The following is a 14,992-nucleotide window of genomic DNA, read 5'->3' as shown; positions in this document are numbered from 1 at the left end:
GTGGTACATCTACACAATGGAACACTATGCTGCCATAAAAAAGAAGGAATTCTCATCATTTGCAGCAACCTGGATGGAATTGGAGAACATTATGCTAAGTGAAATAAGCCAGTCAATGAAAGAAAAATACCACATGATCTCACTCATTTAGGGATAGTAAAGAACATTATAAAGTGGTGAACAAAAAGATAGATACAGAGACAGTAAAGCATCAAACAGACTTTCAAAGTACAGGGGGAAAGTTTGGGAAAGGTGGGGGAGTTATGAAATCAAACGAAGGACTTGTATGCATGCATATAAGCATAAACAATGGATGCAAAACTCTGGGAGGGGAGGGCATGTGTGGGTGTGGGGTGGGGGGGGGTAATAGTAAGATATGTACACATATAATACCTCAATAAAAATATTAAAAAAAAAAAAAAAAAGAATGAAAAAGTTGTTAAATGCTCTTTGCAAAAATGTTATAAAAATTATAACACCAAAGATATAAATATTTTACAATTAAAGCAGTAATAAATTTGTTAAAATATTTAACTTTCCTTTAATTTGCTTAGAAATGGAGATAAGAAAATTAGTCAAAATGCTATCAACAAGCAGGAGCAGGCCTAACTGACCAAAAAGAAATGTGAAAACAACAACAAAAAAGCATCAAGTAGACTAAAATTCAAGGAAGTTGCAAAAACCACTCCAAGGTTCACAGAAGCATTCAAAACCAAGAACCCTAACCCCAAGCTGTTCTAAGGCATTGTGTCACCAGCCCCACACATTCTCATCCAACTTTTAACCTATCAATGTTGAATTAACATACCAGTGTTCTAATCTGCTACTGCAAATAAAACCCATATTGGCTCCTATAATTCATAGCCAAACTTTAAGTACGTTTTGAAATCATTGTGGACTTTATTATAGGGAGAGAAACTGTCAATAACCCAAACCCAGGATCCATACCAAACATCCTCTGTGCCTTAAAGTGGCTACTATATGGGCAGTAACTAGCCATGGTAGATGCATGCACTAAGAGACAGGAGGCCTATCTAGAGAGTTAGTGTATGTGTAGGATAGGCTTCCCAACATTCTCATCACAGCCAACATAGTACTTGTACGAAACACTGGGGGGGAAATATAATGCTGGTTGGGGCTAGGGTTGAGGCCAGGTTCCTTGGGTGCCCTGAAGACCATCTCATGAACTGGAGAGGACTGTTATCCCATTCATCCCAAGTCAGATGGAAAAAGTAGATGACAAGGACATAGATCAACAAGAATAGAAAACTGTGTGAGACACGGGGCTGGAGTCTAGGAGACTATTTTTCTAATCTGTACTAGTAAAAGACAAGTTACACTGCTTCTATTAAAGGATCCATTAGTATTCAATGGTATTTTCAAGCTCCCTGGCAGAGACCATATTCCCATTCATTTTGGAATCTGCAGCAGGACACATACGCAAGTTCGTCATCACTTATTTCTTCGGTGCCCCAGTGTCCTCTCCACAGTGAAAGCCCCACTCGAGGACCACAATTTTCCAAATCTAACCTCATGACAGGGAAGGCCTTTCACAACCTATTATCACCATTGCTGTCCCTGTGGTTCCCCAAACATTACTGCAGTGCTGTATCTTTTCCCTAGCAAGCCCAAGCCTTCCCTCCTGCCTACTCACCACTGCCCTTCCCCAATACCTACGCACAGTTCTGGAAACTCGTCTGCCACCCAAACAGGTCCAACTGCTACCTTATCCCTCTAGTGCTCCACCCACTCTTTTTCCAGCTGTTCAACTGCCCCAGCTCTGATCCAAGGCCCAAAGACTCAACTGGCTTTGTGTGTTCTGACTGGTTCATCCCTCTGCCAGGTGCTTCTGACAGTCTGAATTTCACTATCTTCAGGCAAGAGCAAGAAACAGTGTGGTAACAGCAAAGAATAATTTCAAGACACCACATACATGCTAGGCCAGCACACCAGGCACACAATGTTCCTTCCTTTGTCAGTGCAGATGTGGGGGTGGTACCACTCCTCTGGAAAGAACCTATGACAGTAACTAACAAATCAAACTGAAGCTAAGACCGGAGGTCAAGAGGCCAAGAATGCCAAAAAGGATTAAAAAGCATCACATAATTTAACATATGATGGGCTAGCTGCAGTTTAGAACAGGGATGGCAAGCTTTTTCTGTAAAGAGCTAGGCAATAATTATTTAGGCTCTGCAGGCTTTAGCCTCTGTTGCCAACGATTCAACATCAAACCTCTGTAGCACAAAAGTAGCTATAGATAATATATACAAATGAGCATGATTGTGTTTCAATCCAACTATTTATGGACACTAAAATTTGAGTAGTTTTTATACCAAAAAAATTTTAAGCCATTTAAAAATGTAAGGACAGACCACTCTTAGCTACAGAACATTCAACAGGCAGCGAGCCAGGTTTGGCCCATGGGCTGTACTTTGCCAGCCCATGGCTTAGAATGAAGTGAAACAAAATGGACAGGGGAGGTCAACTGAAGAGACAAATGAGCCTCGTGGTGGGGAACTCACCAAAGTACAGACTTGGTCAGGAAGCCCTTACTCCCTGAAACAGCTGGCATTTGGTTGAATATTTGGTAGCAGTCTTAGGCTGGCTGCTCTAAGACATGAAGTATGGATACTGAAATCTCTCAAAATCCTCATGAAACTTGACTGACACTCCATTAAGGTATCCCATTTTTATATTGATCATTTAGTTGAAAAAACAAACAGGAGACCCAATAAAACCGAGCTAGTGCCTGGCCTTCTACATGCTGCCTTCACCATTCACTGAAGAAAACAGGATCGGTGAGAGAGGCATTGGCAACTTTCAATCTTGCATTTTATGGTAAAATCACTTAAAAAATGAGAAATGCAATGTTGGATGTATTGAAAATATTTTATAATTGTCTAGAATCCTAGCCTTCTAGTACAGGAAAAAAATTATTCGATGGAACACTTCAGTATTTTTTAAACAATGTAAAGACATGTTTGACTTGGGGATGGCAGTAAGATTTTAACAAATATAAACGCAAGCTTCCTCACATTTTCCACAGAGCAACTAAACAATAAAAACATTTCAAGGAATAGATGACATACCTCAAATGCAAAATTCCAAAGTCAAATAAGTCACTTACATTAAGAGATTTACCAAAACTGTTTGCAAATTAAAAGACAACAAAAGGTCTCAAAAAGCCTATTTCTTTCATAGTGTCTTGTCTGGTTCTTTAAGCAGATAAACAAGGAATGGTCAAAACTTGGCCTGAACTGTCCTCCGGTAATCATTAATCCCACTTATGTAGTTTTGTTGTCCAAGGACAAAAGCTCCATGCCACCAACTTCTGCTGTCACTTTCCAGAGTAAGGAAGAGGCTGCTGTCGTGTTTTTTTTTTATCCTTTTTCCAGTTTTCGCTATCTGTGAGCAATCAGGTAGCAGATAAAATGTCATAAAATAAAGTATTTCATGATCCAACCAGAAATGCCACCCCTCTTCCCAACTCCTCTGTCTTGAAAGAGGGAACATATTTACAAATTCTCGTTTTATTCTCCTGAGATATTTTGCATGATTCATTATAAAATATACAGGTAATACAAAGTCCAAAGGCTTGTTGAGTTTACGGAATAAACACATGAAGATTAAGTCACATGATTAACATTGTGGGGAGAAACCATGATTTCATTTATTTTCAAATGAGATAGGTTATGAGTGAGTGATGTAAAAGCTTAAAAGTCATCACCAAACGATGCTAAGGATTATTGCAAGAGATTACGCAGGGAGAAATCTGTGCAAATTCATCTTCTTAATTCAGTATCAGATGGCGGGAAAAAAAATTTATTTAAAGTCTTGTTTATAGTTAGGAAAATAGATTTGGAAAACTGAACAAGTAGACATCTGCCCCCTCTTTATGATCAAATAACAATGCCAATGAAGAAGATTCCAAAGAAAAACTGAGATGAAAAAATCCAAATAAAAGCCAACACTGCTATTAAGAGTTTTCTTTTAATATGCTACGAGATATCTTGATTGTATATTTTCCGAAGTACTTTCCCAGCCTCATCTCCCAACCCATCCAAAAGATTTCCTTAGTCTTTCAAATAAAAGATGCTGGATTATAGTTCTGTCCACCTTCTCTTTTTGAAAGCAATTTAATGGCCATACATTCTTATCTAATAAGAGAAAACACTTACAAGTATCAGAAACCCAGATTTGAAACATTTGCATTAATTTTGAACTGAATCAGCCTTGTGTGGGTTTAAGAAAGGCAGCAGTTTGAACTCACAACTTGGTGACAAGCACGGTTCTGCTGAGGCAAGGGACGAGGGAGTGAGCGCTGCATTTCTCCATTGGGCCCAAAGTGCTAATTCCACAAAGGGATACATCAAAAGCAAACATGCAATGGTGTTTTAAAACTTTTACTGCAATATAACAAGGAAGTAAACAGTAATTAGACACCTACCAATTTTCCCCCAAACAAACCAAAAAAATGTAAACAGGAAAGTAACTCTGCCTATACTTGTACAGCTTCTCAAATCATGTCAGAAGGGTCTCACATTCAACGATCAAGAGATTTTAAAATAGCAGTATTTTCACTTTAAGAAAAGGTTCCCCTTCTTTTCCACCCCAACCCAAGTATTTAACATGAAAGAATGGGCTTTCTTGACATTAATTTTATACTTATTTGAAGCAGCAATAACCATCAATTATTTGGCATTTCTTTGCAGTTGTTCCAAATTTGTTTCAATTTCATAAAGCCATTATCCAGTGTTGCCATGAAATAGAGACTGTAGATTCTAGGTAGCAAATATTCTTTCTGAAACCAATGTTAAGTCAAAGAAATATAAAGCAGGGCATTACACTAAATTTCTGGATCTAGTACACTAAAAAGAGTGAAACCTAGGAAGTTACCTACTGTTTTATACAAGAGATAGAGACCTGCAAAAGCTGCTTTTTGGTTGTCTATTTTACACACTGTGTGGATCTGCAGCATCTGCTAATTGAAGCAGACATGCACTGTATTTATCCTAGATCCCTCCCTCCCACCCCCAATAATCTACTACCTTATACAGGTATTGTGGATATGAGCCCAAGTCATCCCAGACAATCCAGTGAACAAAGTTAGTGTAATGCACTGGTGTGAAGTGTGAGATTAAAAAAAAAAAAAAAAAAAAAAAAGTCCCTTTCAATCTTCATCAAAGTTTTGCTGTAGAAGAAAATTGGCAGCCAAGTTCTCATTCTTCTCACAAGCAAAGTATGCTTGTATCACAAGTCCTTCAGGAAATCCTAATGCCTTTAACTGTAAGAAAAGAAAGAAAATTTATCATTCCAGCACAGCACTACTGTAAAAGACATAAACGCTCTTGAGAATTCTACATGGATCCATCCCTATGCAACCGAAGGGATCAAATGGAACCTACACTCTTTCCTTTAACCACCACCTACAAAATTATTTGTTCCTAGTTAAAGCTATTCGACTAACAGATACTTTACTAACAACTACTAGCATTAACACTAAAAATTATCTGCTTACTATGGCGGTTTAAAAATAAGAAATTTGTAAATTAAATGGCTTTTAGTATTTGAGGGGTGAAGATATGGATGAGAACAAATGGAAATAAGTTTAACTATGTCACCTAATTATTTGTAAAGCAAGTCATATTCTTCACTAGGGTCAAATATCATTTTCAATCTCCTTGCCTTATGAAACACCTCATACTAGAAAAACAAGTGATCAATTAGTAATATTACATAATATTTCTGAGATAAAGACATATGGTGTTCTATTCTTATCTGCTTAATTTTTAGAGCATTGTAAATGGTGACACAAACCACTTTCATTTTCCTGATCTATTAGAAATCACTTGTAACTACTCAGTAAAGCCTTGAAAAACTAAGGTCAATGATCTTATTCACTAGATACTATTAGTTTGTCAGCCAATGTTATGAACCCTCTTCTAAACTGCCTCAATCAAGAAATGACCTAAAAAACTGGGCACAAGTCCCAGTTCAGCATGAATATTCATCCACAAAAGGAGAAAAACTTTAAATGATTTTGTTACTTAGGTCTTATTCAGATTAAAGATGGGCTAGCTGAAAGGCAGAGAGAGAGCACAATCCAACCATAAGCTTCTATAAGATACACACTTTAGATTCAGACACAAATATACTGAAAGGAAAAGGATGAAAAAAGACATATACCATACAAGCAGTTACAAAAAAGGATCTGAAGTGGCTATATTAATACCAGACAAAGCAGACTTTAAGACAATAACGAAGACCATTTTAGTATGATAAAACATCAGAAATACTTCATTATACACATATATAACCAAGTTCCAAAATTCATGAAACAAAAACTGACAGAATTGAAGGGAGAAAGACAATTCAACAATAGTTGGAGACTTCAATATCCCCACGTTCAATAATGGATGCACCAACTAGAAAGAGGATAGAAACAAGATTACACATCCTTCTCAAGTACACATGAATATTCTCCATAAAGACCATGTTAGCTATAAAAGAAACCTCAATGAATTTAAAAGGATTAAAATCATACAAAATGTGCTCTCTGACCACAATGGAATGAACTTAGAAATCAATAATGGAAGGAAATTTGAAAAATTCATAAGCATGTAGAAATTAAAACAAATCCAAAATAACCAACGGATTAAAGAAGAAATCACAAAGGAAACTGGAAAATACTTTTAACTCTCCCTTCCTCTCTCTGAAATCAATAAAAATATTTTATAAAAAGGAAAACATTAATTTCAAAGCAAGCAGAGGAAATAATAAAGATCACTGAGAAAATAAATAAAATGGAAACTTAGAACAATAAATCCAAGTTAGTGTGCGTTTTTTTCTTTAGATCAAAAATACTGACAAAAAAAAAAAGGGGGGGGGGGGGGCGGGGGGAGAAAGCTGAGGATTAAAATTACTAAAATCAAGAATAAATGTGAAGCCGAAACCGGTTTGGCTCAGTGGATAGAGCGTCGACTTGCGGACTCAAGGGTCCCGGGTTCGATTCCGGTCAAGGGCATGTGCCTTGGTTGCGGGCACATCCCCAGTGGGGTGTGTGCAAGAGGCAGCTGATCGATGTTTCTCTCTCATCGATGTTTCTGACTCTATCCCTCTCTCCTCCTCTCTGTGAAAAATCAATAAAATATATATTAAAAAAAAAAAAAAAAGAATAAATGTGAAGCTGAAACCGGTTTGGCTCAGTGGATAGAGAGTCGGTCTGCGGACTGAAAGGTCCCGGGTTCGAATCTGGTCCAGGGCATGTACATTGGTTGCGGGCACATCCCCGGTAGGGGGTGTGCAGGAGGCAGCTGGTCGATGTTTCTCTCTCATCGATGTTTCTAGCTCTCGGTCCCTCTCCTTTCCTCTTTGTAAAAAATCAATAAAATATATTTAAAAAAAATAAATGTGAAAACATTTATATATTTTTTTCTTTTTTCTTTTTTATTTCAGAGAGGAAGGGAGAAGGGGGGAGAGAGAGAGAGAGAGAGAGAGAGAGAGAGAGAGAGAGAAGCATCCATGATGAGAGAGAATCATGGACTGGCTGCCTCCTGCACGCACACCCCCCCACTGGGGATGGAGCCCACAACCCGGGCATGTGCCCTTGACCGGAATCGAACCCGGGACCCTTCAGTCCACAGGCTGATGCTCTATCCACTGAGCCAAACCAGCTAAGGCGAAAACATTTATATTTTTATAGAAATAAAAACTATTAAGGAAATATTATGAACAAATTAGATAAAAGATTAAATAGACAATTCCTAGAAAGACAACAGAAAAAAAAAAAATAAACCAACAAAAACACAACCACCAAAATTGGCTCAAGAAGAAACAGGGAATCTGAACAGACAAGCTGGGCCCAGATTACTTTACTAGTGAATTCTAGCAATCATTTAGAGAAAAATTAACATCAATTTTTCATAAATTCTTCTAAAGAGATGAAAGGGAACATTTCCCAAACTCATTCTATAAGACCAGTATTATTACACTGATACCAAAACCAGACATACACACAAGAAAACTACAGACCTATATTTTGTATGTAAATCCAGAAATCCTCAACAAAGTACTAGCAGACCAAATCCAGCAACATAAAAAAGGATTGTACACCATAACTGAGTGGGATTTATCCCAGAAATACAAGGTTGCTCCAACATACAAAAATCAACCAACATAATAAAGTATATTAACAAGAAAAGGAACAAAATTACATGATGATCTTAATAAACACACAAAAAGCATTTGACAGAATCCAACACCATTTTGTGATAAAAATACACAACAAACTAGAAGTAGAAGGAAATTCCTCAACCCAATAAAAGGAATTTAATAAAACCCATAGCTAACATCATACTTAATAATGAAAGACTGAAATATTTTCCTTGGAAGTTGTAGATTAAGACAAGCAATGTTGGCCCTCGTCACTTCTCTTCAACAATACTCAGGAGGCTCTAGATAGAGCAATTAGTCACACAAAACAAACAAATAAATAATGCATCCATATTAGAAAAAAAGTAAAACCATGTCTACTTGCAAATGGTATCTTTCACATAGAAAATCCTAAGGAACACACCCAAATGATCAGAATCAATACATGAGTTCAGGAAGGTTGGAAGATATAAAATCAAATAAATTGTATTTCTATATAACTAAAACTGAATAATTTAAAAATGAAATTAAGAAAATACTTTCGGGGGGCAATGGTAAGATATGTACACATATAATACCTTAATAAAAAAAATTGAAGAAAAAAGAAAGAAAATACTTTCACTTATAATAGCATCACAAACAATAAATATAGTTAGGAATAAATTTAACACAAAAAGAACAAACTGAAGACTATAGAACATTTCTGAAAGATATTATAGAAAATCCTATATAATAAAGAGGCAATATGCAAATTGACCCTCATGCCCTCACAAGATGGCTGTCTACGACCAGGCCAGCAAGGGGGTTAGTGAGGGACAACCAAACAACTGAACAAGCAGGCTGTGTGGGGCGACCAGGCTGGCAGGGGGGTTAGTGAGGGATGATCAAATGACTGAACAGTAGACTGCATGGGACGACCAGGCTGGTAGGGGGAGCAGTTAGGGGCGATTAGGCTGGCGGGGGGGTGGGGGTGGGACAGTGAGGGGCATCTAGGCTGGTGGGGGGGGGGGCAGTGAGGGGTGATCAGGCCGGTGGGGGTGGGGGAGGGCAGTTAAGGGTGACCAGGCCAGCAGAGGGGGGCAGTTGGAGGCGACCAGGCTGGCGGGGAGGGGGGGGGGGAAGGGGGCGCGCGCAGTCGGGGGTGACCTGGCTGGCAGCCGGGGGAAGGGGGGCAGTTAGGGGTGATCAGGAAGGCAGGCAGGTGAGCGATTAGGAGCCAGAGTTCCAGGATTGGCTGGGCTGAGGGGACCCCCTCCACCCTGTGCACCAATTTCATGCACCGGGCCTCTAGTCTAATAATAAATAGAAAGAAATCCCATGTTCATGGCTTGCTAAGACTTAATACTACTAACATGGCAATACTCCTCAAACTGATCTACACAAAAACATAATATCTATCATAATCCCAGCAAGTTTTGGGGAGAGAGAAGGCACAGAAATGAACGTGGTCCTAAAATTGATATGGAAATCTTGAGGAAGAAGTACAAAATTGAAGCACTCACACTTCCTGATTTCAAAGCAACAGTAGGTAATCAAGACAGTGAGGCCCTGGCTGGTGCTGGATGGAACATCGTCTGCACACCGAAGGGTCATGGGTTTGATCCCCAGTAGCGTGCATAAGGCACACAACTGTTCAATGTTTCCTTCTCTAACAATCAGTAAAAACATATCCTCAGGTGAGAATTAAAAAAAGAGAAAGAGTGAGGTACTAACAGAGTAAACATATAGGTCAATGGAACAGAATTGAGAGCCCAGAAATAAACGCTCACACTATCAATTGATTGTTAATAAGAATGCCAAGACAACTTAGTGAGGATAAAGTAGTATTTTTAATAAATGGTGCTGAGGCAACTGGATAGTCAGATGCAAAAAAATGTAGCTAACCACCATAAACAAAAATAACTCAAAATCAATCACAAATCTCAACATAAGTATAAACGCTTCAGAGGAAAGACAAAAGTAAATCTTTTAACCTTGTATTAGGCAATGTTCTTTTAGTTTGAATTAAAAGCAAGCAACAAGAGAAAACTTCTCCAACACAGAAATCAAGAACTGATAACCCTAACCTAAAAAAAAAAAAAAAAAAAAAAAGTTGCTATAGAACAATTGAGGAAAGTGTCATTTACTCAGAGGGAAAAATATCAGCCTGATATATAAAGTATCTTTTAAGAAATATCTAATTATAAACCTTAAACACTTGATTTGATATGTTTATATCATAAACAAGGACAAATTATTGTCCAGATGATTTTTTAAGTTAAAATGCACTATATTGAATTTTCATCTCAGAACACTTTGTGAAACAGGCAAGTATTATGATTCCTTATTTATAAATGTTAACAATGGGGCCAGAGAAAGAATGACTAGTCACAGTATCACAAAAACCAGGTTATTACAGTGCCATGACCTACACTGGTCGCCCTGGTAAGATGAGAAGAGATTCAGGATAGCAGGGTCTGATATTTACTGTATGTTATACACACTTTAGATTTTAGTGACAGTAGTGAAATTAAAAAATCTGGAATATAAATCTAAAAATGGATCATCTTAAATTGGGCACATTCCTAAAGACCATTTTCTGCCTGAATTTTAAAACATCAATGAAATTTTTAGTTTCTTAATATATTTACAACTATTTCATGTTAGAATGGTATTCACTGCTGGTCCCTGGGCTTCACAAAGAACAAGATGGGAGAGCAGGCCTGAGAAGTCTGTCTTTCCAGCAATCCCCAGGGGCAACAATGCTCTATTCCGCTCTAAAAGAACTCCACCTGTGATGGAAATAGATCAGTGCTATTCAATGCAGTGGCCACGAGCCCCCTGTGAACACTGAGCATTGGAAAGGTGACTGTTGTGTCTGACGAACTGAATTGTTAGTTTTACTTAAACTCACCCTTTCTATAGCTTCTTTTTCCTGAGGCGTTACTTGAATGTAGTTCATGTGACCACTTCCAGCTTCGGCAATTCCTCCACTGCCTCCTCCCCCCCCTCCTCCTCCTTGACCACCAGCTTCTTGAACTGGTTCATTTAACATTTGAATAAAATGCTCCTGGTGTTGGCTAATTTGCTGTGATTTGAAGGACAGAAGAAAAAAAATACATTGATATAAAGTATCTTCAGGAAAAAAGAATTCTAAATACAAATAAGAAAGAAGCTATAACTTTTGCAACTGTAATATTTTAGATTAATTCTAGATTATTAAGTTTTTATGGGGATATGATTCCTAGCACATTATTAAAGAAGCTCAGTTCTTTTGAGTGAGATAAACAATGAAGAATTAAGAGAATTCAAATTCTCTTTCATAAATGTACACTGTCAAAACATAAAGCAATACTAAAAAACCACTTGATGACTGTAAGAGGAAAGAGAACTTACATATGTCTTCCACGCTAGCAGGCAGTACAATGATGTACCAAACTCAAATACTTTGTGACCTAAGCATTAATTAAGCCCGCAAGTATGTTTCCTAAGGGGCGAAGCTCTACTAATAAGCTTAGGAAAAAAGACAAGTTAAAAGTTTCTTTGCTGAAGAGTTTCTCAGATTCTTTAATAAGGTGATTCCCAAATTTATCATTTGAGCAACTAAAATTAATCCAACCTCCATCCCCAACTCTTTTTCTAGTACATCTATCTATGTAGCATATTCTACCGAAAGTAGCTTAGAATGGTTTAGAGTTGGTGGAGGGGAAAGGGGTGCTCATGGTCTTAAAATACGCTGTACTCTAAACCCACTTCTGAAGTTAACTATGGTTAAATAGTCACCTGCAGTAACTGAGGATTTTCTCGACCTATCTGTTGTAGCAATGCTGGAAGCAGGGAAGGATTCTGTTGAATAATCTGTCTCATCTGTTGAAACTGAGGCTGATTCCGTAAAAATTCAAGGGGATGTCCTAAAATATACATAAAACATTGTTAAACAAAAGTACTAATTACATATACAAAGAACTGGTTCAATCATAATTTAGACAGAGACACTGAAAGTAACAATACCGAGGTCTTGTGCTTTGCATGCTCTATCAAAAATAAAAAGCACTAAAAGTTGTTCTTGTTGCTTAAAAGTTATTAAGAAAAATATATAGCAGGACTAAGAAAAAAACCAAACAAAAACCCAAAATCAAACTGAGCTTGAATTCCTGGGAAATTTGTAACAGGGGTGGACAAAAGTAGGTTTACAATTGTTTTACAATTGTTTACAAATGAAGAAATACAAATTAATAATAATACAAGAATAAACTGGCCTAGATGGTTTGGCTCAGTGCATAGAGAATCAGCCTGAGGACTGAAGGATCCGGTCCAAGGTTTGATTCCGGTCAAGGACACATGCTCAGGTTGTGGGCTCGATCCCCAGTGGAGGGTATGCAGGAGGCAGCCGATCAATGATTCTCTCTCATCATTGATGTTTCTACCTCCCCCCCTCTTCCTTCCTCTCTGAAATCAATAAAAAAATTTTTTAAAAAAGAATAAGCTGTATTTCATAAACTCACACTGTAAACCTATTTTTGCCAGCCCTTGTATTTAATAATTAAAAGTTAGGAGTTTAGGTTTGCAGATCAGATGGAGTTTTATTAACACAAACTGAATTATGTTGGAAGGTTATTTTATTTCCATCAAATTTTAAATATTTATAATCTATAAAAACTTGAGATAAGCCACAAGACAATCTAGTAATAATATTTAGAACTCCTTGGTCCAAGATCCCTTTATAATAATATTAATAATGCCAAATAAGGTATAAGATCTAGAACTTGTGACTTTTGTGTGTGTGGGGGGTGGTATTTGTCTGGTTATGTTATACAAAATAAAAAATTAGATACAAAAGAATTGTTTTGAGGTTATTAAGAATAATGAAAATATTAAGTGCTAGTGAATGGGACAGCATCCTCTTTCCATTCCCATGCTAATTCTCTAGAAATGACAAGTCTGTCCTGTCCTCTGGGAGACTGTATACAAGGTGCTTAGAAATTTTTATCAACCAGAATTGACTGCTGTAATTAGAGCTAGAATATGCATTAATGAATGGCCTCTTCAAAATTAACTGTTTGAATACTTTCTCAATACACAGAAGAAAGAATGAAGGAGAACACGAATTCCTGGGCCTACCAAAGGCTCCAGGCCTTGCTTTGTAGTCAAACTTTTGGCAATGGAAATGTGGGTATTGGCCAATAGACACTTGAATTCAAGTTTGCTTTCACCTCTAGACACAAGATTTTAAACCTTTTGAGGTTTTAATTCCTTGGTTGTATAATAACCACTAAGATACTACTGGTTTTGGAATTATACATACTCAATGACATTTATAAGGAGAGAAAGAATACAAGGTGAGTAAACCATTCGAAGTGGCTTCAGAATGTAACAAGGAATGCAAACTGGGAAGTATCTCTTCCTTAGAGTAGTCTCTCTACCAAAACGACAGTAATAATGCGGAATACAAGCAAGAATATCTTAGGATTTATCCAAATGCTCTGGGAATAAACCTCACCTCAAAATACTTCAGATTAAATTACTTTACAGTACAAATTCAGGACCATTTCCTTCCCATCCAAAAGCTTCCACTTTACCTCCAGAACTTGTTGTTGTAGTTGTTGCTGTCGTAGTTGCTGCAGCTGCAGCCACTGAAGACTGAGGAGGTCCAGTAGTAGCTACTGGAGGGGGATCAACCACAGCCTGACTTTCTCTGTCTCCAGGAATTCCCTATAATACAATTTCCAAGCTTTAAAATATCCCATCATTTAAAATATTATACAGAGTAAAAGATTTACTAATATACTTAATATCCTTGTCTAATTTTCAAAAGCATCAAAGAGATGTATGCTTCAATTAAAAGTAAAGGCTCAAGCCCCAGCTAAGTAGCTCAGTTGGTTAGACTGCAGTGGTCTCCAACCCGCGATCCACTGGTGGTCCGAGAAGTCCAAAAGGTTGGCGACCGCTGGGTTAGAGCATCTGATATCCCAAGGTTGCAGGTTCAAACCCCAGTCAGGGCACATACAAGGAGCAATCAATGAATACATATATAAATGGAACGACAAATCAATGTCTCCCTGCCCCCCCCTCTAAAAAAATAAAAATAAAATTAATAAATAAATGGGGGACAAAGGATCAAGACTTACCTGAAAACTACATATATTTAAATTAGGTTAGAAATGGCCTGAGTGTGGTGTAGAACAGCGGTCACCAACCTTTCGGACCTCACGGACCACCAATTGGCGACCACTGGTGTAGAAGAACCCACATTTCTGTAATATAAGGCAGCAGTGGCACTGTCTAGCAGAACTTTCCATGATAATGGAAATATTTTCTATAGCTCTGCTGTCCAATAAAATACCCATTAGCCATAGGTAGTTACTGAGAACTTGAAATGTAGTTAATGTTACTCCTCCACCCACGGTGATTATCAATACAATATGATTCCTCAATTCCAAACTAATTAATAAAATGAACTGCCGGCATTTTAAAGACTCTCCTTATTAAAAGATTAAAAAATATGCTTAGAAAGGGTTTGGTGAATCTCACATGCAAATGAGTATGCAAATAACTGGTGCAGGCAGAGCATTTGTTGGCTCATGACTCTCCAGAAACTACTATCTGAACAGGAGTTTATAACAGAAGTACAAGCTGGAAACAAAGGAATGGGTTAAACTGTGGACTGTATTTCCCATATTTAGTTTAGGATCATGGATGCTATTTAGGGCAAATTAATACTTTGATGATACTTCAAAACACCAGACAATTCTAAAATAAAACGTTAAGACTAAAAAAACCCACAATAATAATAATAATCTAATGCTATTCCAAAATTCTATGCTGTTACTTTAGCCTATGCCACATCTATAAAAGTAACACA

General features: G+C 37.5%; 1 protein-coding gene across 1 annotated transcript in view; it reads right to left on the bottom strand.

The window, feature by feature from the left end:
• Nucleotides 1-2,875: 2,875 nt before the first annotated feature.
• RAD23B (RAD23 homolog B, nucleotide excision repair protein) overlaps nucleotides 2,876-14,992 on the bottom strand; it is a 46,224-nt gene continuing 34,107 nt past the window's right edge. Inside the window, exons 7-10 of the mRNA XM_028145879.2 lie at nucleotides 13,710-13,842; nucleotides 11,914-12,041; nucleotides 11,045-11,218; nucleotides 2,876-5,284 (exon numbers count right to left, since the gene is read on the bottom strand). Coding sequence (XP_028001680.2) covers nucleotides 5,171-5,284; nucleotides 11,045-11,218; nucleotides 11,914-12,041; nucleotides 13,710-13,842 — 549 coding nt within the window. The 3' untranslated portion in view covers nucleotides 2,876-5,170. The remainder of the gene's footprint in view (nucleotides 5,285-11,044; nucleotides 11,219-11,913; nucleotides 12,042-13,709; nucleotides 13,843-14,992) is intronic.

The sequence above is a fragment of the Eptesicus fuscus genome, chromosome 15 (assembly GCF_027574615.1).
Source record: "Eptesicus fuscus isolate TK198812 chromosome 15, DD_ASM_mEF_20220401, whole genome shotgun sequence".
NCBI classification, from domain to species: Eukaryota; Metazoa; Chordata; class Mammalia; order Chiroptera; family Vespertilionidae; genus Eptesicus; species Eptesicus fuscus.
The sequence above is the reverse complement of the archived record's forward strand: the minus strand, read 5'-3'. Positions and strand labels throughout refer to the sequence as shown.